At 35.9% G+C, this 24,471-nt stretch overlaps 1 protein-coding gene and 1 pseudogene across 5 annotated transcripts in view; one reads left to right on the top strand and one right to left on the bottom strand.

Annotated features, from left to right (window-relative positions):
- The window catches only part of HERC4 (HECT and RLD domain containing E3 ubiquitin protein ligase 4), a 135,629-nt gene that overhangs the window by 39,778 nt on the left and 71,380 nt on the right, over positions 1–24,471 (top strand). For all 4 annotated transcript variants that reach the window (XM_082673002.1, XM_082673003.1, XM_082673001.1 and 1 more), the window contains 2 exons: positions 8,914–9,044; positions 22,423–22,583. In XM_082673002.1, coding sequence (XP_082529128.1) covers positions 8,914–9,044; positions 22,423–22,583 — 292 coding nt within the window. The remainder of the gene's footprint in view (positions 1–8,913; positions 9,045–22,422; positions 22,584–24,471) is intronic.
- On the bottom strand, positions 9,159–10,229 carry LOC309834345 (large ribosomal subunit protein eL21-like; annotated as a pseudogene). The gene is made up of 2 exons: positions 9,879–10,229; positions 9,159–9,273 (listed from the first exon to the last, which is right to left on the bottom strand). The product of its transcript is annotated as a large ribosomal subunit protein eL21-like (transcript).

The raw sequence follows: 24,471 nt of genomic DNA, 5'->3' as shown, positions 1-24,471 counted from the left end.
TGATGATAATATATATTGTTGAATTTTTCAACTTCATGTGAAATACTGCTTTAATAATACTGTGAATGAAATAATTCCTTTTTAGTTTGTCAGGCTTGCTGTGCTTTGTGTATCAATCCCATTTATATTGCATAACTCTGACTAATTTTAATGTAGCTCCCATGTGCCTTATAACAAGTAATAGAGACTGAATCCCTCTATTATCCAAAGGCCAGGTATTATTCAAGCAGTTATAATGGGCTTTCAGCACAATCTTGTTAATGGCTTTAACTCTGACCTCTCACTTTGTTGGGTATGTGCCAGTTCAGTATCAATACTGTATAGTTCTCTAGCAATTAGAAGTAAAATGAAAATAAAAACATTAAACTAACCTTTACCAGCAGTATTATTTATTATAGTCATGTTAACATAAAGGAACTGGCAACTTATCATTGGCTAAATTAGAAATTAATGTTTTTGCTTCTTTATCTTTATATCCTGCATAGTAGATAAAATTGGCAAGAAAAAATTAACTTCTAATCAGATTTATAAAATTTCTACACACGTACTCCCACATTGGGAATTTTAGAAGAATTATTCTCAGTCCTTATCAAATATAGTGTACTAAAGGTACTTTAAAAAATATTATAATGACCAGTTACAAAAGTTAATTTTTTTAAATTTTATATTACTTGCTTTTGAGTAAGGAAGATTTACTATCCCTACTGATCTTACTACCATATTTCATTGATTTTTTTTTGTCATTCAAATTGCAGATGTAATCACTGTCGGCAAGTTATACATTTTAGTCATTCTCTTCTATCATTCGTATTTAGGAGAAATAAGGCTGTATTGAAGATAATAGTAAAAAATACTTTGTATAATATCTTTCCATAGGACTAACTTTGTGGTAGAAAGATTCACATGTTAATGCTTTTCAAATTCAGCCTTTCAGATAACCACTTATCTTATTTTCCCAAGATTTCTAAAGATTTCTCTTTATTGAGTTTTTAAAAAATGCTAATTCTATTAATTTTCTGTATTTCTCTCTCAAAACAGTAGCTGGTGATACTTGTTCACTGGAATTCTTGGTGTATATTATTTTTAACAAAATCAGATAGTTTTAAATATTTCAAAAGTAAAATATTTTATTGTTTCTTGTTTAAAGTTAGAATATAGTTCTATATCAATGTCTTTTGCTTTTCTGGAAGAGCTTCTTGCAAATAGATTAGTATTGCTTTACAAAGCAGTTTCCTTGTGCAAAACAAACATTAGGAAAACTTTTAAAACAGATTTTTAAAATCAGAATAAATGGAAAGACATGCATGTTAATGGATATGAGGACACTACCATAATGATGTCAATTTTTTTCAAGTTCTTTTACAAATTCTTTATGCAAATCACATATGCATATACCTTTTGACTTATCAATCCCTTAGTAATTTTAAGAATCTGTTCCAAAGATACTAAGTTATGTATACACAAGGCCATTTATGGTGGCAGTATTTTAATAACAAAAGAAGAGAAGAAATCCAGATTCCCATCAGTAGCAGTCTAATTCAGTAAACTATGGTAACTCCACTGCGTGGTACCATGCCCTGTAAAACAGAATGAGGAAGATCTCTATATTATGTTGTGGAACGATTGTCAGGATATATTATTGTTAAGGAAAAAGAAGAAGGTACATGTTATTTATATTTGAAAAGGATTAATAGGTAGACCAAATGAGCCTTGCCTTATAGGTTTGACTTTGGAACCTAGAAACTGTTACACATAATTAAAAAGCTTATATGTTAAAAGAATTCTTCAAAATTACAAGTGGCACAAATACAGAAAGAAGAATTCTTTTAGGGCATTTTAAAGTATAGTATTTTGTTGTGCATCACTGATGGGAAATAGCCTAAAGATAAACCAAATTCACAAAGAGGTCTTAAACTGCATTCTGTAGTCTTATTGTTAGTAGTAAAATTGGCAGCATTTATTTTCAGTATATTGTATGTAGAATAGGATAAAGCAATTAAGTATTTGTATTACTCTCATTAGAAACTATGATTTTCAGCTTAAGAGAAAAGAAATATAAAATGGTAGCAATCAAAACCCTGTAATCTTTGCTTTGAATCACAAGTATCAGTGTGAATTCTTATTTTTCTCCTTCTAAAATAAGTTTGTTTGGTTTGGTTTTTGTTTGGTTTTTTGGTGTGTGGTTTGTTGTTGTGTTTTTTTTTTTTTTTTTTTCTATGACCACCAAAAGTTTCTAGAAATAACTAAACATTTGTAATCTGGAAGCAATGAACATCCTTTGATTGTTGTAGACTCTATACTAAAAAGAACCAGGGCTTCTTAGAGAAGAGCCTGATCTTATACCTGGGACCAAAAAAAAAGTATGAAAATAGCCTTGAGTATTTTGTGTCACAAAAACAAAGACTACTAAGATCATGTCACAAGGACAACTTGAAGGAGTTTTCAGTGGTTAACAAAAATAAATAATGTCTGCAATAAATGGAAAGATACCAAATATATAAAAATCTGTGACTTCATAATGATCGTCTTCTTACCCAAATCAACACAAAGCAAACTTCATTGCTTATCTTCGGAGGTTGCTAGGGCAACAGCTTATTTTTCTAAAAATCTGTAAATGAGAAAGAAGCATTTCTTCTACCTCTTAATTGCAGATTGTATTTTATAATAGCTCAATAGTAGATGAGTTAACTTCTCTATAGAAGAATTTCGACTAATAAATTTAGAAGAAATAATAAGATTAGAAAAATCTCCATTTTGTATTCCCTAATGAAATAATGGATCTAGGCAAAGATCATCGTTAAGCTTAATGGGTATAGATTAGGCTGAAACACACTGTCCCACTTACTTATTTTTAACTTTACCTATCAGACATATGCTTTCTGACATGGTGTAATAAAATACTAATCAAGAAAGTTTAAATATGACCTCTATATTAAATAATATTAAAGAAATATTAAAGGGGTCCATTCCTCAAGAACATATAACAATTGTACCTATATATGTTCCCAGCACAGCGAATATTAACAAGTATTAACAGATCTGAAGGCAGAAATAGACAGCAACACAATAACAGTAGCGGACTTAAGTACCCCACTTTCAGCAGAGACTGGATCATCCTGACAGAAAATCAGTAAGGAATATTTGACTTGAAGTACAGTTTATATCAAATGGACCTAACAAACATATACAGAACATTGTATCCAAGAATAGCAGGAGATACATTCTTCTCAAGCAAACAGTGGAACATTCTGCAGGAGAGATCATGCTAGGTCAAAAACACGTCTTAACAAATATAAGACGATTGAAATAATACCATGTATGTTTTCCAACCATAGTAGTATGAAACTAGGAATCATTAACAGGAGGAAAGCCAGAAAATTCACGAATATGTGGAAATTAAAAAGTACACTTCTGGGCTTCCCTGGTGGCGCAGTGGTTGAGAGTCTGCCTCCCGATGCAGGGGACACGGGTTCCTGCCCCGGTCCGGGAAGATCCCACATGCTGCGGAGCGGCTGGGCCTGTGAGCCATGGCCACTGAGCCTGCGCGTCCAGAGCCTGTGCTCCGCAACGGGAGAGGCCCACGTACCGCAAAAAAAAAAAAAAGTACACTTGTGAATAATCATTGGGTCATAGAAGAAATAAAAGGGAAATTTTTAAATATCTTGAGAAATGAAAATGGGAACACGACAAAACTTATGGGAAGCAACAAAAGCAGCTCTAATAGGGAAGTTTATAGCAATAAACACCTACATTAAGAAAAAAGATTGCAAATAAACAGCTTAATTTTATACCTCAGGGAACTAGGAAAAACAACATACTAAGTCCAAAGTTAGCAGAAGGAAGGGAATTACAAAGATCAGAGCAGAAATAAATGAAATAGAGATTAGAAAAACATCAGAGAAGAATAACACACCTAAGAGCTGTTTTTCTGAAAAGATTTTTTTTAATGGACAAATCTTTAGCTAGACTAAGAAGAAAAGACTCAAATAAAATCAGACCGGGACGAGACATTACAACTGATAATGCAGAAATACAAAGGTTCATAAGAGACTACTATCAATAATTATATACCAACAAATTTATCACATAACCTAGATGAAATGGATACATTCCAGAAGCATACTAACTGCCAAAACTGAATCATAAAGAAACAAAATCTGAATATGCCTCTGATGAGTAAGGAGATTGAATCAGTAGTCAAAAGTCTCCCAACAAAGAAAAGCGCAGGACTGGATGTCTTCAAAAATCTCCCAACAAAGAGAAGCTCATTCACTGGATGGTGAATTCTACTATTTAAAAAATAATTAACACCAGTCAATCTCAAACTCCTCTGAAAAACAGAAGAGGAGGGAACACTTCCAAACTTATTTTATAAGGCCGGCACCATCTGATACCAAAGACATAATAGAAAGACACTGCAAGGAGAGTAAATTACAAGCCAACATCCTTGATGAATGTAGATGCAGAACTACTCAATACTAGCAAACTAAGTTCAATAGTACATTTAAATGATTATATAGCCAGTGATCAAGTGGGATTTATCCCTGGGATGCAAGGATGGTTCAGCATTTACAAATCAGTGTTATACACCACATTAACAGAATGAAGGATACAAATCATATTATCATCTTAGTAGATACAAGAAAAGCATTTGACAAAATTGAGCATCTTTTTATGATAAAAACTGTCAAAGTGAATATGGAGGGAACATGCCTCAACATAATAAAGGCCATCTATGACAAACCCACCACTAACATAATACTTAATGGTGAAAATTTGAAAGCTTTTCCTTTAAGATCAGGAACAAGACAGGATGCCCACTCTCACCACTGCTATTCAAGATAATACTGGGAGTCCTAGCCACAGCAGTTAGTCAAGAGAAAGAAATTAAAGGCATCCAAATTAGAAAGGAAAAACTAAAATTGTCTCTTTGCAGATGTCTTGATATTTTATATAGAAAACCCTAAAGACTCCTCAAAAAATCTGTTAGAACCAATAAATACAGTGAAGTTGTAGGATACAAATTAACATATAAAAATCAGTTGCGGGGGTGCTTCCCTGGTGGCTCAGTGGTTGAGAATCCACCTGCCAATGCAGGGGACACAGGTTCGAGCCCTGGTCTGGGAAGATGCCATGTGCTGCGGAGCAAATAAGCCTGTGCGCCACAACTACTGAGCCTGTGCACTAGAGCCCATGAGCCACAACTACTGAGCCTACATACCGCAACTACTGAAGCCCACACACCTAGAGCCCGTGCTCCGCAACAATAGAAACCACTGCAGTGAGAAGCCCACGCACCGCAATGAAGAGTAGCCCCCGCTCGCCTCAACTAGAGAAAGCCCGCACACAGCAATGAAGACCCAACACAGCCAAAAAAAAGAAAATCAGTTGCAGGACTTCCTTTGTGGTCCATTGGTTAAGACTCCATGCTCCCAATGCAGGTGGCCCGGGTTTGATCCCTGGTCAGGGAACTAGATCCCACATGCTGCAACTAAGAAGTTTGCATTCCGCAACTAAAGATCCCACATGCTGCAACAAAGATCCCACAGATGACAATGAAGATCCTGCGTGCCACAACTAAGGCCTAACGCAAACAAATAAGCAAGTAAATATTTTTTAAAGGATCAGTTGTGTTTTTATACACTGAAAACAAACTATCTGAAAAAGAAATGAAGCAGTAGTCCCATTTACAATAGTATCAAAAACGTAATGCTGGGCTTCCCTGGTGGCGCAGTGGTTGAGAGTCCGCCTGCCAATGCAGGGGACACGGGTTTGTGCCCCGGTCTGGGAAGATCCCACATGCCGTGGAGCGGCTGGGCCCGTGCGCCATGGCCGCTGAGCCTGCAGTCCGGAGCCTGTGCTCCGCAACGGGAGAGGCCACAACAGTGAGAGGCCCACGTACCGCAAAAAAAAACCAAACAAACAATAAAAAACCCCATAATGCTTAGTAATAAAGGTGAGCCAAGCAGATGAAAGACCTGTACACTGAAAACTATATGAGACATCAATGGAAGAAACTGAAGAAGACAGAAATAACTGGAAAGATATCTCATGTCCTTGGATTGGAAGAAGTAATATTGTTAAAATATCCATACTGCTCAAAGTGAGCTACAGATTCAATGCAATCCCTATCCAGATTCCAATGGCGTTTTTCACAGAAATAGAACAATCTTAAAATTCATATAGAACCACAAAAGACGCAGAATAGCCAAAGCAGTCTTGAGAAAGAACAATGAAGTGAAGGCATAACAGTTTCTGATTTTAAACTATATTACAAAGCTGTAGTAATCAAAGCAGTATGATACTGGCATAAAAGCAGACACATATACCAGCCAAACAGAATAGATCGCCAAGAAATAAATGCAATTAATCATTGATACGGTGCCAAGAGCACGCAGTGGAAAAGGATAGCCTCTTCAATAAATGATGCTGGGAAATATGGATATCCATATGCAAAAACTGGACTTCTAATTCACACCACTCACAAAATGTAGCTCAAATGGAGTAAAGACTTAAATGTAAGACCTGAAACTGTAAAACTTCTAGGAGAAAACTTGGGAAAGTTCCTTGACATTAGTCTTGGTAGGCATTTTTTGGATGTGACACCAAAAGCACAGGGGTAACAAAAGCAAAAGTAAACTAAAAGCTTCTGCACAGCAAAGAAAACAGTCAACAAAATTAAAAGTCATCCTGTGGAATGAGAGAAAATATTTGTAAATCATATATCTGATTAGGGGTTAATACTTAAACTATATAAGGAACTCACTTAACTCATGGCTGAAAAACAATCTAATTTTAAAATGGGCAAAGGGCCAGAATAGACATTTTTCCAGAGTAGATATACAAATGACCAAAAGTTACATGAAAAGGGTGCTCAATGTCAATATCACAATCATCAGGAAAATACAGATCAAGACCACAATGAGATATCACCTCACATCTGTTAGGATTGCTATAATTTTTTTAGAAAAGGACAAGTATATGGAGGAAAGGGGAGCCCTGTATACTGCTGGTGGGAATATAAATTGGTGCGGCCATTAGGGAAAACAATATGAAGCTTCCTCAAAAAGTTAAAAATAGAACTACTGTAGGACCCAGCAGTTCCACTTTTGGATGTATTTCTGAAGGAAATGAAAACAGGGTCTCAGAGAGGTAAATACATTCTCATGTTTTTTGAAGCATTATTCACAATAGCCAAGATACTTAAACAACCTAAGTGTCCCTTGCCAAATGAGTGGATAAAGGAAATGTGATGTGTACATGTTTGTGTGCATATGTGCGTGCGCGCGCGCACACACACACACACACACACACACACACACTGGAATATTATTCAGCCATAAAAAGGGGAAATCCTTTCATTTGTAACAACATATATGAACCTCAAGGGCATTATGGTAAGTGAAATAAGCCAGGCAAAGACAAACACTAAATAGTATCACTTATATGTGGCATTGATAAAAAAAAAAAAAAAAAGTGGGATGGGGATAGAAAGTCAAATTCATAGAAACAAAAGAGTAGAATGGTGGTTGCCAGGGTGTAGGGGGTGAGGGAAATGGGGATATGTGTTCAAAGGGTACAAACTTTCTGTTACAAGATTATTAAATTCTGAGGATCTAATGTACAGCATGGTGACTGTAATTAACGATACAGTATTCTATGCTTGAAATCTGCTAAGAGCAGATCTGAAGCTTTCTCACACACACACAAGAAGGATTATATGAGGTTTGGATGTGTTAATTAACTTGACTGGTAATAATTTCACAGAGTATATGTATGTCAAGTCATGTTGTGCCCTTTAAATATATACAATTTTATGTCAAGTCAATGATATCAATAAAACTGGAAAAAACATAAGAAATAAAAATTAACACTTGCTATTTCTGTCCCAAAAAAGGAAATTAATACTTCTTATGTGATAATAGTATTGTGTCATATATTTTTATCCGTTAGAGGTATATGCTATTGAAGATACATATGCATTTATATGTGAAATGATTTGTTGGCCACAGTGTACTTTAAAGTATTCCAGTACTTTTTTTGCTTTAAAGTACCTCCATAAAAGGGAAGTGGGAGGGGCATCAATGAAACAGGATTATCTGAGTTTTGCCATTTGAAACTGAGTGATGTTATGTGATCATTCATATATAGATAAATATATATATGTATATATGTCTTTTGTGCATTTTAAATTTCCCATGATAAAAAAATTTTAAACAGAAAAATCAATTTCCTTACATAGCAATCTGTATAAATACTTATATCCTGCTTTCATCATTTAGTAGCATAAATTTGTATACATAGCTGCAACTATGAAGAAAAGCAGTTGAATTGAAAAGTACTAACTGTGCTTGTTTTAAAATGTCATCATGAATTACTTTTTAAAAACATAACCTTTAATCCTGTTATGTATTTTTATGATAAATATTTTAAAGACCATTTATATTTTATGCTAAGACCATTTATGCTAAGAATAGCTATATTAGTACACTCTGGTTACGTATACTCTTTTTTTGCAGAGCTACTTTGGAAACTGAAAATGATAGCATTTTTAGGTTTTGTGAAATTTTATAGGTGTATACTTGTGATTCAACAAGACTATAATGATAGTAAAAGGCAATGCAAAAAATACTCATTAGTATCTCTTTAATGATGACTTTATAATGATGAGAACATAGTTAAATACTTTTGAAGTATGTGAAAATAATAAGCCATATCAGCCTGGAACTCTTAGATTTAAGACATTTTACCTTGAAAAGTCAAGGTATCTTGACTATCTTATCATCTGTTAAATTGTGAAGACAATAGAAGAGAAAATTTGACTCCATATTAAAGATTAACTTATTTTCCTGAAGATTATTTTCTTTTATCAGGCTTTCTAATGACAAAGGGTTTTTTTTGTTGTTTTTTTAGGAAGGTGGAGTGTTTACTTTCGGAGCTGGAGGGTATGGTCAGTTGGGTCATAACTCTACCAGTCATGAAATAAACCCAAGGAAAGTGTTTGAACTTATGGGAAGCATTGTCACTCAGATTGCTTGTGGAAGGTAAGCAGTTTTAGAAAAGAGTATTTTGATCTATAGCCCAATTATTTAGGATTTTTTTTTTTTAACAGTCCAGGGGTCTTTTTTTTTTTTTTTTTAAATCTATTATGCCATGAATTAATAGGGAATGGCTTCTAGCAGCTTAGGCCCCTTTCCATTGGTTCTCACAAAGTGTGCTTCTCTGGTGGAACAGGCTGGCACTTCATTTGAACCTGAGTGCCTTTCTGTTTGGCTTCCTTTTTTTTTTTTCTTTCTTTTTTTTTTTTAAATTGGAGTATAATTGTTTTACCATGTTGTTAGTTTCTGCTGTACAACAAAGTGAATCAGCTATATGTATACATATATCCCTTCCCTCTTGGACCTCCCTCCCACCCCACCCCCCATCCCACCCATCTAGGTCATCACACACTGAGCTGAGCTCCCTGTGCTATACAGCAGGTTCCCACTAGCTATCTGTTTTGTACATGGTAGTGTGTATATGTGAATCCTAATCTCCTAATTCATTCCACACTCCCTTTCCCCCACTGTGTCCACCCTCCCATTCTCTACATCTGTGTCTATTCCTACCCTGCAAATAGGATAATCTGTACCATTTTTCTAGATTCCACATATATGCGTTAACATACGAATTTGTTTTTCTGACTTCGCTCTGTATGACAGACTTTAGGTCCATCCATGTCTCTACAAATGACCCAGTTTTGTTCCTTTTTATGGCTGAGTAATATTCCACTGTATATATGTACCACATCTTCTTTATCCATTTATCTGTCAGTGGACATTTAGGTTCCTTCCATGTCCTGGCTATTGTGAATAATGCGGCAATGAACATTGGGATACATTTTTTTTTTTCCTGATCATTTTTCTTCATATGTTTCAGGAAGCTATCAGGGTGCTGAATATGCTTCATATGTACATTAATTCTCTTGGCAAGAAGAATCTTGCCCTTAACTTGTTTGTTTACAACAGTGCCAATAGCATGCAGGGTAACATTGTAGACTCTTCCAGTTTTACCTTGGTAACATTTGTGGGGCATTCCTTTTTGAACAGTGTCATTTCCTTAATGTTTACAGTATCACGTAGTTTCTTGTAGATTTGCATGTGTTGCGGCCAAAGGAGGAACTTCATGTTTTCTGGAATGCCTCGATAAGATATAGTGGTGCCTCTCCTCTTTCCCTTTGTGTTAGTCATTTTTGCAAATTACTGTAATATAGTAGTTCCAACTGAAAGTGGAGATTTTTAAAATGAATTGTTCAGGAATCTAGTAATCTAAAACAAAAAACATTATCTTCTACCTGCCTGATTTGCTGCTAAGGAATCATAGTAAGAGGAGAAAGTTCTTTTATACTGATTATTTTACCTTTCTCTATTTGAAACAAATTTATCTGAGGCAAGATATTAATAAGGTAAATGTAATACTGTATATAACATTAAGTAAATATAATTTATTGTATGTAACATCACACTTGAAGGGAAACTATAGATCGTCTTTTTTTCTTTTCCACCTTTTTTTTCTTTAAAGAATGAAGAAATTGACCAATTAATTACTTAAGATTAGTTAGTGGTGAAAGTTGAATTGGACTACTGATCTCCTGATTCCCAGTTGTTGGGAGTAGATAGGAATCAGAGCTTTGTAACTGAGCTTCACCTTTGATGGATTAAATTTTGGTGGATTCCCCAGAGGCAAAATATCCTTTGCCTGACTAACTCAGTTTTGACCACTTAGCTTAGTTTTCCAGCTAGTATGTATCTTTATACAATATAGTTAAGTTTTCCAGTATTAATTCAAGTACACGGAATTACACTGTAGGTAGACTTTGGTGACTTTTTTTTTTTTTTAACATCATGCTGTATGATTATCCATATGTGTATAGCTATGGTTCTCCATCGTTAGGTCTTATTGCTGTGTTTTACTCAATTATATGCATATATAATTATTTTCTCAGTCATGGGCACTTGGGTATTTCCAGTTTTTGGCAATTACAAATAATGTTGCTTTGAACATTTATTATACATAATAATATTATTTATGTATATAAATAAATATTATGTAATATATGTAATTTATGTATATAAATAAATATTATGTAATATACATAAACTTTAATATTTCTAAAGTATATACCTAGAATGGAATTTCTGGGCCGGAGAGTATACTGAATTTGAGTTTTGCAGGTTAATGTCACCCTATTTACCAGAATGGTTATACCAGTTTACCTTCCCATCACTATTGTATGAGAATTCCTGTGTCCTTTTCACCATTTGGTATTGTTAGACTTTTAAATTTTTTCTAATCTCTTGGATATATAGTGGTAGTTAATCATGATTTTAATTTGCATTTCCATGATTTGATAGGGATTGCATTGAGTTGGTAGATCACTTTCAGAAGTATTGATGTCTTAACAATTTTAAGTCTTTCAAGCCATGAATGTGGGATGTCTTTCCATTTATTTACTTTCTTTCAGTAATATTTTGCAGTTTTCATTGTATATCTTTTATCTATTTGCTTTCTCTATTCCTCACACTTTTTTTTGTCCCTGATTTTCTACGTTATTGCCTTCTTCTGTGTTTAGTTTATTTTTTGCAGTGAAATGTTTTAGTTTCCTCTCATTTCCTTTTCTGTATATTCTATAGCTATCTTTTGTGGTTACCATGGGGATTACATTTAATATCCTAAAGTTATTAACACTCTAACTCAAATTTATACTAGGTCAATTTCAATAATATACAAAACTTTGTTCCTATATAGCTCTGTCTCCACCCCATTTCAGTTATTGGTGTCACAAGATAACTTTTGTATACATTGTGTGTCAGAAAACATAAATTAATAATTTTATGCATTAGTCTCTTAAATTCTGTAGAAAACAAAATTTGGAGGAAAAAGACAAAATTACAATAATACTAGCTTTTATAATCACCCATATATTTACCTTTACTGAGATCTTTATTTTTTCATACAGCTTCAAGTTACTGTCTAGTGTCCTTTCATTTCAACCTGTAGGATTCCTTTAGTATTTCTTAAAGGGCAGGTCTGGTGATAAACTCCCTGAGCTTTTATCTGTAAATGTCTTAATTTCTTTCTCACTTTTGAAGGACAGTTTTGTCAGATATCAGATTCTTTGTTGACAGGTTTTTTCTTTCAGCAGTTTGAATGTATAAGCCCACTGCCTTCTGACCTGCAAAGTTTCTGCTGAGAAGTCTACTGATAATCCTATTGAGGATCCCTTGTATGTGACAAGTCACTTCTCTCTTCCTTCATTCAGGTTTCTTTGTCTTTCGACAGTGTGATTGTAATGTGTCTCAGTATGGGTCTCTTTCAGTTCATCCTACTTGGAGTTTCTTGATGTTTATGTCCAAGTTTGGGTATTTTTTGGTTATTATTTCTTCAAATGATGTTTTTACCTTCTGGAACTTCCCACAGTGCCTATGTTCGTCCACTTGATGATGTCCTTTAGGTCCCTTAGGTTCTCTTTACTTTTGTTTAGTCTTTTTTCTTTCTTTTCCTGAGACTTAATAATTTCAATTGTTTTATGTTCAAGTTCCTGTATTCTTTTTTCTTTCTGCTCAAATCTGCCTTTGAATCCCTCCAGTGAGTTTTTTATTTTAGTTAATGTATTTTTCATCTCCAGAACTTCCTTTTGGTGTGTTTTTAGGTTTTCTATTTTTTTATTGATATTTCCATTTTCTTCATATATTGTTTTCTTGACTATTTCCATGTCTTCCTTTTGTTATTTGAGCATCTTTAAGAAAATTATTTTAGTTTTTGTCTGTTAAGGTTCATCATCTGGTTGTTCTCAGGGAAAAACCCTGTTTTATTTTTTTAAAGTAGACTTTATTTTTTACAGCATTTTTAGGTTCACCAGAAAATTAAATGGTATATTTGTTTCAGTTGATGAACCTGCTGTTGACAAAAATAATCAATAAACAATCTGTAATAGGAAAAGAAAGCAGTTTTATTTGAGCCAAACTGAGGACAATAGCCTGGAAGACAGCTTCTCATATAACTCTGAGGAACTACTCCTCCAGAGAAGCATGGTTTTCAGCACAGTTTTATATCTTGTCAGAAGAAAGAACATCAAACAAGTCAGGGATACATTCCTTCAGGGTTTCCCAAAAAACAGATCAGCATGTACACAGCAAGTCCATATGGCCTTGGCACCTGGGAAGAGAGTCTTACCATCTAAGGAGTGCCAGCATTGGCATCCCAGGAAGGGAGGGATTTAATCTTTATTTTTAACATGGATATTCTTTACTTCTGGTCATTGTGCCCTTCTCTTTAATAATTACAGCAGATATACTGTAATTTGATAGGCCACAAACAGGCTGTTTTAGTTAGGATTAAAATCACATTAACTTATGTATAAGCCAGAATGACTTCCCCATACCTCAATATGTGAAAATTTCTTTCATCACCACATTGACAGGTCATTTCATCACTACATTGACAGGTCATTACAGGTGTACATAGTGTATGTTAGGGTTCATTCTGTGGGTTTGGACAAATGTATAATGATGTGCATCCACCATTATAGTATCATACAGGATAATTTCAATGCCCTAAAACTCCTGTATGCTCCCCTTATTTATCCCCCCCACTTCCCTAACTCCTGGCAGTCACTGATTTTTACTCTCATAGTTTTGCCTTTTCCGGAATGAAATATAGTTGGAGTCACATAGTATGTAGCCTTCTCAGATTGTCTTCTTTCACTTAGTAATATGCATTTATGGTTCCTCCATGTTTTTTCATGGCTTGATTGCTGATTTCTTTTTAATGCTAACTAATATTCCAGTGTCTAGATATACCAGTTTGTTTATCCATTCACCTACTGAAGGACATCTTGGTTGCTTTCAAGGTTTGGCAGTTATGAATAAAGCTATTAAAAATATCTGTGTCAGGTTTTTGTGTAGACACGGGTTTTTAACTCCTTTGGATGAATAATGAAGAGCACAATTGCCGAATCATATTGTAACAGTATGTTTAGTTTTGTAAAAAACCATAAAACTGCCTTCCAAAGGAGCTATATCATTTTTTCCTTTGAATGCGCCTTACTTTCCAATTTCTTTGTATTCTCTGTGATTTTTTTTCTTTTTGAAAACTGTACATTTGAACCTAATAATGTGGTAACTCTAGAAATAATATTCTTTCCCTTCTCTAGGGTTTGCTGTTTTTTGTTTTGTTTTTATTTTTTGATTTTTATAGGTTGTCTCTGTGCCAAGGATCAGCCTGAGGTGTAAACATAAGGTCTTCTCAGGTCATTTCTGAGACTGCACCTTTTCCGGGGCATGCACGATGACCTTTTAAATTCCTGTGTATATGCAGTTACATTTTTTTTTTTTTTTTTTAACATCTTTATTGGGGTATAATTGCTTTACAATGGTGTGTTAGTTTCTGCTTTATAACAAAGTGAATCAGTCATACATAAACATATGTTCCCATATGTCTTCCCTGTTGCGTCTCCCTCCCTCCCACCCTCCCCATCCCACCCCTCCAGGCTATCACAAAGCACCGAGCCAATATCCCTGTGCCATGCGGCTGCTTCCCACTAGCTATCTACCTTACTGCGTTTGTTAGTGTGTATATGCCCATGACTCTCTCTCGCCCTGTCACAGCTCACCCTTCCCCCTCCCCATAACCTCAAGTCCGTTCTCTAAGAGGTCTGCGTCTTTATTCCTGCTTTACCCCTAGGTTCTTCATGACATTTTTTTCTTAAATTCCATATATATGTGTTAGCATACGGTATTTGTCTTTTTCTTTCTGACTTACTTCACTCTGTATGACAGACTCTAGGTCTATCCACCTCATTACAAATAGCTCAATTTCATTTCTTTTTATGGCTGAGTAATATTCCATTGTATATATGTGCCACATCTTCTTTATCCATTCATCCGATGACGGGCACTTAGGTTGTTTCCATCTCCGGGCTATTGTAAATAGAGCTGCAATGAACATTTTGGTACATGACTCTTTTTGAATTTTGGTTTTCTCAGGGTATATTCCCAGTAGTGGGATTGCTGGGTCATATGGTAGTTCTATTTGTAGTTTTTTAAGGAACCTCCATACTGTTCTCCATAGTGGCTGAACCAATTCACATTCCCACCAGCAGTGCAAGAGTGTTCCCTTTTCTCCACACCCTCTCCAGCATTTATTGTTTCTAGATTTTTTGATGATGGCCATTCTGACTGGTGTGAGATGATATCTCATTGTAGTTTTGATTTGCATTTCTCTAATGATTAATGATGTTGAGCATTCTTTCATGTGTTTGTTGGCAGTCTGTATATCTTCTTTGGAGAAATGTCTATTTAGGTCTTCTGCCCATTTTTGGATTGGGTTGTTTGTTTTCTTGTTATTGAGCTGCATGAGCTGCTTGTAAATATTGGAGATTAATCCTTTGTCGGTTGCTTCATTTGCAAATATTTTCTCCCATTCTGAGGGTTGCAGTTACATTTGAATATCCTAGATCTTAAATGACTGACTTCTAAAAGGGGCAGAAGAAAAAAGAAAGGGGAGAAAATAGAACAAAATAAAAGGGAAGAAAACACCAGCCCTTTAAATCCTCTAGAAGTCTCTTCAGCTGGAGGTAAATAGGCTTGTAACAGTGGGCAGAAGGGGTGCAGAAAAGACTTACCCACGTTTGTATCTGTACCTCTGTGATCAGAAGCAGCAATCAGTGATCAGAGGACCAATCTCAAATATAAGGACCTTATTGCCTACCCTGGCTCCCACAAGCTATGTCTGAGATACTCTTGGAGCATGTGGATTATTGCCTGTCACAGGGCTGAGGGTGAAGGGGGGGGTAGGTAGCTACTACTGTGCTAAGTGCTGAAATTAATCAAAATTAATTGCAGTTTACCACCCAAGCCTTCCCTTGGAAATTGCAGCCTTTAATAGACGCCAGAGTTTTAAAATAGTTACATCAGACAGATTCTGTCACAGCAGTTGTTGTCTAAGTTAGGAGACAGATTCCTGGTGCTTCCTGCTCCACCATCTTCTCAGAATCATCCTCTCATAGCTCCATCTTTGAAAACTCCTTTGCCCTCCTGCTTTTTAGTGCTACTGTTGCCATAAATTAAGTTCCATGTGTATGTGAATCTATTTCTGTCTTCTCTATCTTATTCCTTCAATCTGTGTGTCTATCCCTGTTTGATTATTCTTGATTTCTCCTTGTATGTCTGTCAGTTTTTGCTTTTGAGGCTGTGTTCTTAAGTGTATAAAATTTAAATTTTATCCATTCTTGATGAATTGAACCTTTTGTCTTTGTGGTGGTGATCCTCTAGATCTCTAATATCATTTTTGTTTCCTTAAAATCTGTTTTATCTGATGTGAATAGAGCTCCACCTGCTTTTATATTGATATATATATATTTTTTTATCTATTTTTTTTCTATTCTTTTACTTTGTCTTTCTGTATGTTTTAGATGAATCTCATGTAAATAGCATTAAGTTAGATTTTTTTAAAAAATCCATCCTAACAATCTTTGTCTTTTAAATGGACAGATTTGGCAAGTTTTATTTTTTTTTAATTATTACTAATATATTTGGGTTTAAACCTGCCATCATATTTTGTACTGTTTGTGCTACCAGTTTATTTTCGTTTTCTTTCTTTTCTTTTTTGCCTTTCTTTGGATTAATAATTTTTTTAAAAAATTTATTTATTTTTGCCTGTGTTGGGTCTTCCTTGCGGTGCGCGGGCTTCTCATTGCGTTGGCTTCTCTTGTTGCAGAGCACGGCCTCTAGTGCGCGGGCTTCAGTAGTTGGTGGCTCGCGGGCTCTAGAGCGCAGGCTCGGTAGTTGTGGCGCACGGGCTTAGCTGCTCTGCGGCATATGAGATTTTCCCAGACCAGGGCTCGAACCCGTGTCCCCTGCATTGGCAGGTGGATTCCCAACCACTGCGCCACCAGGGAAGCCTGGATTAATAATTTTTTTAGTCAGTTTATTTTTTTTAATTAATTAATTTATTTATTTATGGCTGTGTTGGGTCTTCGTTGCTACGCGTGGGCTTTCTGTAGTTGCAGTGAGCAGGGGCTACTCTTCATTGTGGTGCATGGGCTTCTCATTGCAGTAGCTTTTCTTGTTGAAGAGCACGGGCTCTAGGTGCGTGGGCTTCAATAGTTGTGGCACATGGGCTCAGTAGTTGTGGCTCGTGGGCTTAATTGCTCTGCGGCATGTGGGATCTTCCAGGACCAGGGCTTGAACCCGTGTCCCCTGCATTGGCAGGCGGATTCTTAACCACTGCACCACCAGGGAAGTCCTTTTAGTCAGTTTAATTCCCTCTACCCATTTGGAAATATGGGAACTCTTTTTTAGTTGTTACTCTAGAAATAACAACATTAATCTTTAAGTTATATTAATACTTTCCCCCTTTTCTGGAAGTTGTAAGATCTCCATTTACCTTCCCAACTTTTCATTCTCTATATTTATTTATTTTCTTTTTTAGGCCATGCCGTGCAGCATGTGGGATCTTAGTTCCCTGACCAGGGATCGAACCCATGCCCCCTGCATTGGGAGTGCAGAGTCTTAACAACTGGACCACTAGGGAATTCCCATTCATTCTCTCTATATTTTTAAACCCCAGAAGAATATTGCTTCATATAGTCAGTGTACATTTAGAAATGGCTCTACATACATTTACTACCATTTTTTTCTCTTTAGTTTTTACAATTAGTTTCATTTTCCTTTTATCAGCCACCCTTTGGAATTTTCTTTAAGTAGATTTGCAGGTGGCAGACTCTTTTGTGTATCTAAAAATGTCTGTATTGCACCTTCGTTCATGAATGATGTTGTTGGTTATAGAATTCTAGCTTGGCATTTGCTTGCAGCACTTAATGTTCTACTGTCTTTTGGCTTCAGTTCTTCTGAGAAGTCGGCTGCTGGTATGTTGCTCCTTTAAAGGTAATTTGTCTCTTTTCTCTCTCTCTTCAGTTTTGCTTTCATTTGTCAAGGTATGGATTTCCTCATTTTCTTACTGGACTTCTTGAATCTGTGGAATAATCTCTCTTTAGATACAACTTTTCCTTTCCTCATAGGACTCTGATTGGATGTGTATTAAATCGTCTCACTCCACCTTGTAGTCTTACTTTCCACATTTTTGTCCCTCTTTGCTGCCTTCTTGATTACTTTTATGATTTATATTTCAATTCATTAATTCTCATACTATATTTTTTGTTAAACCTGTATTCTTGATTTTGGTTATTGTGATTTTTCAGTTCTGGTGTTTCATACTGGTTCTTTTTAAAAATCTGAAACAAATTTTTTCTTTAATCTTTCCAGCTGTCTGTCAGTTTTCAACCTTGGCCTTTATTTCTTGGACATTAAACAAGTATTAAACATAATTATTCTAGATTCTTGTGTTTGAAAATTCTGATATCTGAAATCTTTAGGGATCTATTTCTATTGTTTATTCTTTCTGCTAGGTTTTGTTCATGGTACCCTGTTTCTTTGCCCAGTTTTGTGTGTTTGACCATGTATTTGAAAAATTATTTATGGGGATGATTTGACAAAGCCTTCCTTTCCTTTTTTCATATATGAATCAGGATAAAAGGTAAATAAAAGCTCAACATATAAGTGAGCAGAAATGCTTGCTATCTTAATCTTGTTTATTAGACTGTTGAAGTTATACATGAATATATATTCACTAAAGTGTAGAGAGTTCAAATTTCCTTGTTTATCCACTTCATGAGTAATTCATTAAAAGATTATAAATATTTTTAGGTAATTTTTTTCCAGTGAAATATTTAATCAGTCTCTTGTGAGATATCACAGATTGTTTAATGTTATCCAGTTTTGTAATTCTTAACAGTAAAAATGTGTGTGATTTTAATAGTTATTCTTAGCTCTGTAAACTTAGTTCTTTCCAGTAATTTTATTTATTTAATTATTGGACTGGGGGTGGAATTTCAGTTATATATTAATTGAGATGTAAAAAATTATCGACAGAGGGAATGTCGGTTGGTATCATGACCAGTTTGATTTCCAGATAGTTGGTACTGTAAGAACTATGTATTATTTCCTTATTAAATAATTGTCTGAAACTTCCTGAAGGAAGCAGGCAAGGGACACCAGAAATGTGAACTCATCAAAGAGATAATCCAAACGGAAAAGATTCAGATTCCAGTAGTATAGCGTCATATTGTTTTTGAGCTATTATATCAAATATAGGACTTGAGATAGTTATGTTTGTTCAGTGGCTCTCAACTCTTGACTTCATGCTGTAATCCTTTGGAGAGTTTTTAGTAATATGTGTTGTTGCCTAGGCTCACTCCTAGGCAACTCCAAAATGCAGCCAGGGTTAAGAACCACCGCTTCAGTAGACCAGTTTGAGGAGGAATTTAACAAACTAGTATTGAGCAGTTGTTTTTAAACTGTTGATGTGTTCCTTTGAAATGTCACAGCGGCTGCTTCCTGAAGGAGGCAGACTGGGCAATGTTAAACCCTTCTTTAGCCAGAACAGTTTGTCTGTTTTATATGCTAGGATTCCATTTAATGTTTATTTTGTTAAGAGTATCCTTGATTTAGAATTTTTTTATTAACCTTGGCTCATCTGGCTCTGAGATAAGATGGTTGTTAGATTCTACTTAGTTTTCCAGTAATGTGACAGACTAGATAACTTGAAAACCCTTTTGAATCAAAACACCTTTTAGGGCTTCCCTGGTGACGCAGTGGTTGAGAGTCCGCCTGCCAATGCAGGGCATGCGGGTTCGTGCCCTGATCTGGGAGGATCCTGCATACCGCAGAGCGGCTGGGCCCGTGGGCCATGGCCGCTGAGCCTGCGCGTCCGGACCTCTGCTCCGCAGCGGGAGAGGCCACAACAGTGAGAGGCCCGCGTACTGCAAAAAACAAAAACAAACAAACAAAAAACCCAAAACACCTTTTAAATAATATAGATTAGTTTGCCAGCAAGTAAAGGGAATTCCGCAGGGCAAAAATCTGAAAACCATACCTTTTAGTTTGAACTGACTCTGGAGCTGCTCTGAAAAAATTTGCCAATCTAGGTAATGTATTAATTAGCTTATTTTGCTAAACAAATCACCCCAAAACTTAGTGGCTTATTAATACAATGACCTATTTAGCTAATATCTCTGTGGTTCAGTGATTTGGGCTGGGCTTAGCTGGGCAGTTTTTTTTTTTTTTTTTTTTTTTTTTTTTTTTTTTTTTGGGCCGCGTTGGGCCTTTGTTGCTGAGCGTGGGCTTTCTCTAATTGTGGCAAGTGGGGACTACTCTTTGTTGCGGTGCGTGAGCTTCTCGTTGTGGTGGCTTCTCTTGTTGTAGAGCACAGGCTCTAGGAGTGCAGGCTTCAGTAGTTGTGGCACGTGGGCTCAGTAGTTGTGGCTCGTGGGCTTAGTTGCTCTGCAGTGTGTGGATCTTCCCGGACCAGGGCTCGAACCCGTGTCCTCTGCATTGGCAGGCAGATTTCTTAACCACTGCGCCACCAGAGAAGTCCCTGGGCAATTCTCATCTTAGCTGAACTCAGTTAATCAGCCGATGATCTGGGTAGGGACTGGGTAGTCTGTGGGGACCTTAGCTGGGTCAGCTTGTCTCTGCTTCAGATTATATATCATCCTTCAAATGCTAACTCTGGGTTATTCTAATGATGGTAGAGCAGAGTTCCAAAAGAGAGAGGGAAAGAGTGCAAAGCCACTGGTGAGGCATAGGCTCAGATCTGATGCACTGTCATTTCTGCTGCATTCTGTTCAAAGCAAGCCACAGGTCAGAGACCAGTTTTAAGACATGGAGAAATAGATTCACCATCTTGGTGGGAACACCTGCAGAAGTCATATTGTAAGGATAATGGGTACAGGGAAAAGAATAACGGGTCCTTTTTTTTTTTTTTTTGGGGGGGGGGTACGCGGGCCTCTCACTGTTGTGGCCTCTCCCATTGCGGAGCACAGGCTCCGGACGTGCAGGCTCAGCGGCCATGGCTCACGGGCCTAGCCGCTCCGCGGTATGTGGGATCTTCCCGGACTGGGGCACGAACCCGTGTCCCCTGCATCGGCAGGCGGACTCTCAACCACTGTGCCACCAGGGAAGCCCCTTGGGTCCTTTTCATAAACAGTATACCACAGATGGCAAAGGAGTTTGGAAAAGAAGATGAGACCTAAGAACTGGTAGAGGCAGTAGTGAGGCCTGTGAAACCATCTCCTCCCAGTAAAGCTGCCTCATGGGAAGAGTTCACAATGCAATATTCTCTTGCTAGTTTAAGGAGACTTTTCTGGCCGTGGCCTATTTTCTGGTTTGGATCTCCCCTCAGAATTTGTAACCACAGGACTGCCCTAAAGTAGGTTTGGGGCTTGTCAGAGTAGTCCTGGGTTGGTGTATATGTATTATATTTCACAATATATTAAGGGTTTTAAATGAAGTAACTGGCTGGCTGTTTTGAAAAACAGAACTAGAAATGGTATAAAACATAGTCATTAAAAGTTTAAATTCAGTGGATAGTTGAAACAGCAGGTTGGACACACTGCTAAAGAGAAAAATAATGACTTGAAAGATAGATCCAAGGAAATTACAAGGGGTATGGTTATTAAAGAGAAGTTAAAAGATTTGTTGGGTATGTTGGGAAGATAAAACGTTTGTCTAATATTATCAAGAAGAGAATTGAATAAATGGGAGAGAGACAGTATTTGCAGAAATAACACTTAAGAATTTGTCAGACTTGATTGAAGCCATAAAACCTGAGATCGAGGAACACAAGATCTGAGCTGGATAATCACCTTTAACCCATTCCTAAACATACAGTAGTGAAGCATCAGAAGGAGTTGGATAGGTTCACTGCTTAGTGGGTTTTCTTTAGCTTCGGTTCTGTAATTTCTTAGGTTTGCTTCCACTCTGCAATCTCTAGAGGAGTCTGAGTGTGTATACATAAGGATAAATTTGTTTTGAAGAAAGGAAACATTGTTTTTTTGAAGAAAGGAAACATTGTTTTATCATGCAGTTTTATATATACCAATCTTCTGCCCAGTTCTTATCTTAAAACTTTTGAGTGATGCCCAGATGGTGGGCCCTCATAGACCACAGAGCGCTAAGCTAGAACCTGACAGAGAGGGAAGGAGGCTGGGAAGCTTTCTTGGACAGCATAGTTAGATGCTGCCTCTAGTGCTAAATCATATATTGTAAGGGATTCCAGTATATAGCTGGGCCTTTTAAAATTTGGACATTTGTGGGAATTTTCTGGAATATGCTTTATGCAGCCTGCCTGTGTGGTACAGAATTCATTCAGTATAGAGTAAGGCTATTAAATATTTTGTACAGAAAAATTTAAAACTATAATGGTTTTATTAACTTACTTTTGAAGACAAAAATTGTATCAGTAATATTTGCTATGCTTTTCTGAATGTAAATTGTTTGAAAGGTAACATTAAGTCTGAGGTTTTCTATCATTTTACTCTAGGCAGCACACTTCTGCTTTTGTTCCTTCATCAGGACGAATTTATTCTTTTGGACTTGGTGGTAATGGACAGCTAGGAACTGGTTCAACAAGCAACAGAAAAAGTCCTTTCACTGTGAAAGGAAATTGGTTCCCTTATAATGGACAGTGTCCACCAGATTTTGGTAAGTTCTTTTACATTAAAGCTTTGCTGCACATACTAAAATTATTGTTAAAATGTTGCTCTTAAAAGATGAACTTTTCTATGTTTTAAATGAAAGAATCACGAGATACATTGTTTAGTGAAAATAGCAAGATACAGAATACTGTATATGGTTGCTTAGTTTGTTTATATATATATATGCATAAGGAAACCCAGGATAAATAAAATAATGAAAGTAGGTTGGGCATATGGGAACTGAATGGTGACTAGATACCAGTGGGAGGGAAGTGTTTTTGTTTTTTATTTTTGATTACGGTAAAATACATATAATACAAAGTTTATGAACTTAACTATTTTTAAGTGCACAGTCAGTAGTGTTAAGTACATTCACATTGTTGTGTAACTACCTCCAGAGCGTTTTTGTCTTGCAAAACTGAAACTCTGTGTTCATGAAACAACAATTCTCCATTCACTCTTCCCACTAGCTGGCAACCATTCTGCATTCTGTCCCTGTGAATTTGACTTAGCTCTAAATATCTCATAAGTGGAATCATACAGTATTTTTTTTTTTGTGATTGGCTTGTTTTATAAACTTAGCATAATGTCCTTAAGGTTCATCCATGTTACAGCATGTGTGTATAGACCACATTTTGTTTATCTGTGAGTTGCTGATGGACATTTGGATTGTTTCCACCTTTTGACTACTGTGAATAATGCTGCTATAAACATGGGTGTATAAATATCTCTTCTTCAAGACCCTGCTTTCAATTCTTTGGGGTATATACGAGACTTTAAAATTATATAACATTTTCTATTTATCTGAAATTTGAACATATGAATATATTACCTGTTCGAAATATTGAAATTTGCTTTTATATCCCTACTGCTTTAGCCAAATCTATATTTTTGTTTTCTGTTACTCTTTTAATAGATCTGGTTATCTTTTCAATGATCCTAACTTACTACTTAAAGAATTTGAAATGTTCAGATGCTGTTTTCTCATTCACTTCTTTGACATGCTGCAACCAAAATGTACTTTTTAAAATATTTCCTTTACCATCCTAAACTACACCTCAGAATTGTTTTTTTCATTTATTTTATCTATGTTTGATTGTCTTTGGGATTTTTCTCTGAGTTGTGGGACTTGAGTCAAGACTATTCTGTGATGAACCTACTATGAAGGTTGACATTTGAAAAGGTCCATCACTTTTTATTATGAATTACCTTTGAAGATACTATTTTTTCGTAACTAAAAGGATATCTCTGTTATACTTTTATTTAACAAACGTCAGGATATGATACTATTTTTTTCTTGTTTTTGTTTGATTTTGTGTTAGAATATGGCTTCGCTTTCTTCCAGTCACTCTTAGGTTTGGAACCTGCATTTATTTTAGTAGTATTGTTCTTTTTCTTATGTCCTTAGGAGCATGTTGGTGTTTCATCATATCAGTTTCTTCCACAAGGCACCATTAATAACCTAACAAAGAGATTTGTAATTTAAAGCAGCATGGATATTGTAAGGAATCATGTATTTCTGTTATACAGTTTAGTCACTTAGAGATGCATTTTGTTGCCTTTGAAACTGCATACCTTAAGATTATTTGCATTAAAGTGGGAAAGGAAATGGAGTTATAAAAGCAGTCATTTTTGCTACAATTTAGTTTCATTAAAAAATTGTTCACAGTAGCCAAAAGGCATAAACAACTCATGTCCATCAACAGATGAATGGATAGAAAAGTATGGTATATACATGTGATTGAATATTAGCCATATAGAGGAATGAAATTTTGGTACATGCCACAGCATGGAAGAACCTTGAAAACGTGCTAAGTGAAAGAAGCCTGACACAAAAGGATAAATATTGTATGACTCCTCTTGTATGAGGTACCTAGAACAAATTTATAGAGACA

The sequence above is a fragment of the Grampus griseus genome (assembly GCF_964374135.1).
Source record: "Grampus griseus genome assembly, chromosome: 16".
In the NCBI taxonomy this organism is placed as follows: domain Eukaryota; kingdom Metazoa; phylum Chordata; class Mammalia; order Artiodactyla; family Delphinidae; genus Grampus; species Grampus griseus.
The sequence above is the reverse complement of the archived record's forward strand: the minus strand, read 5'-3'. Positions and strand labels throughout refer to the sequence as shown.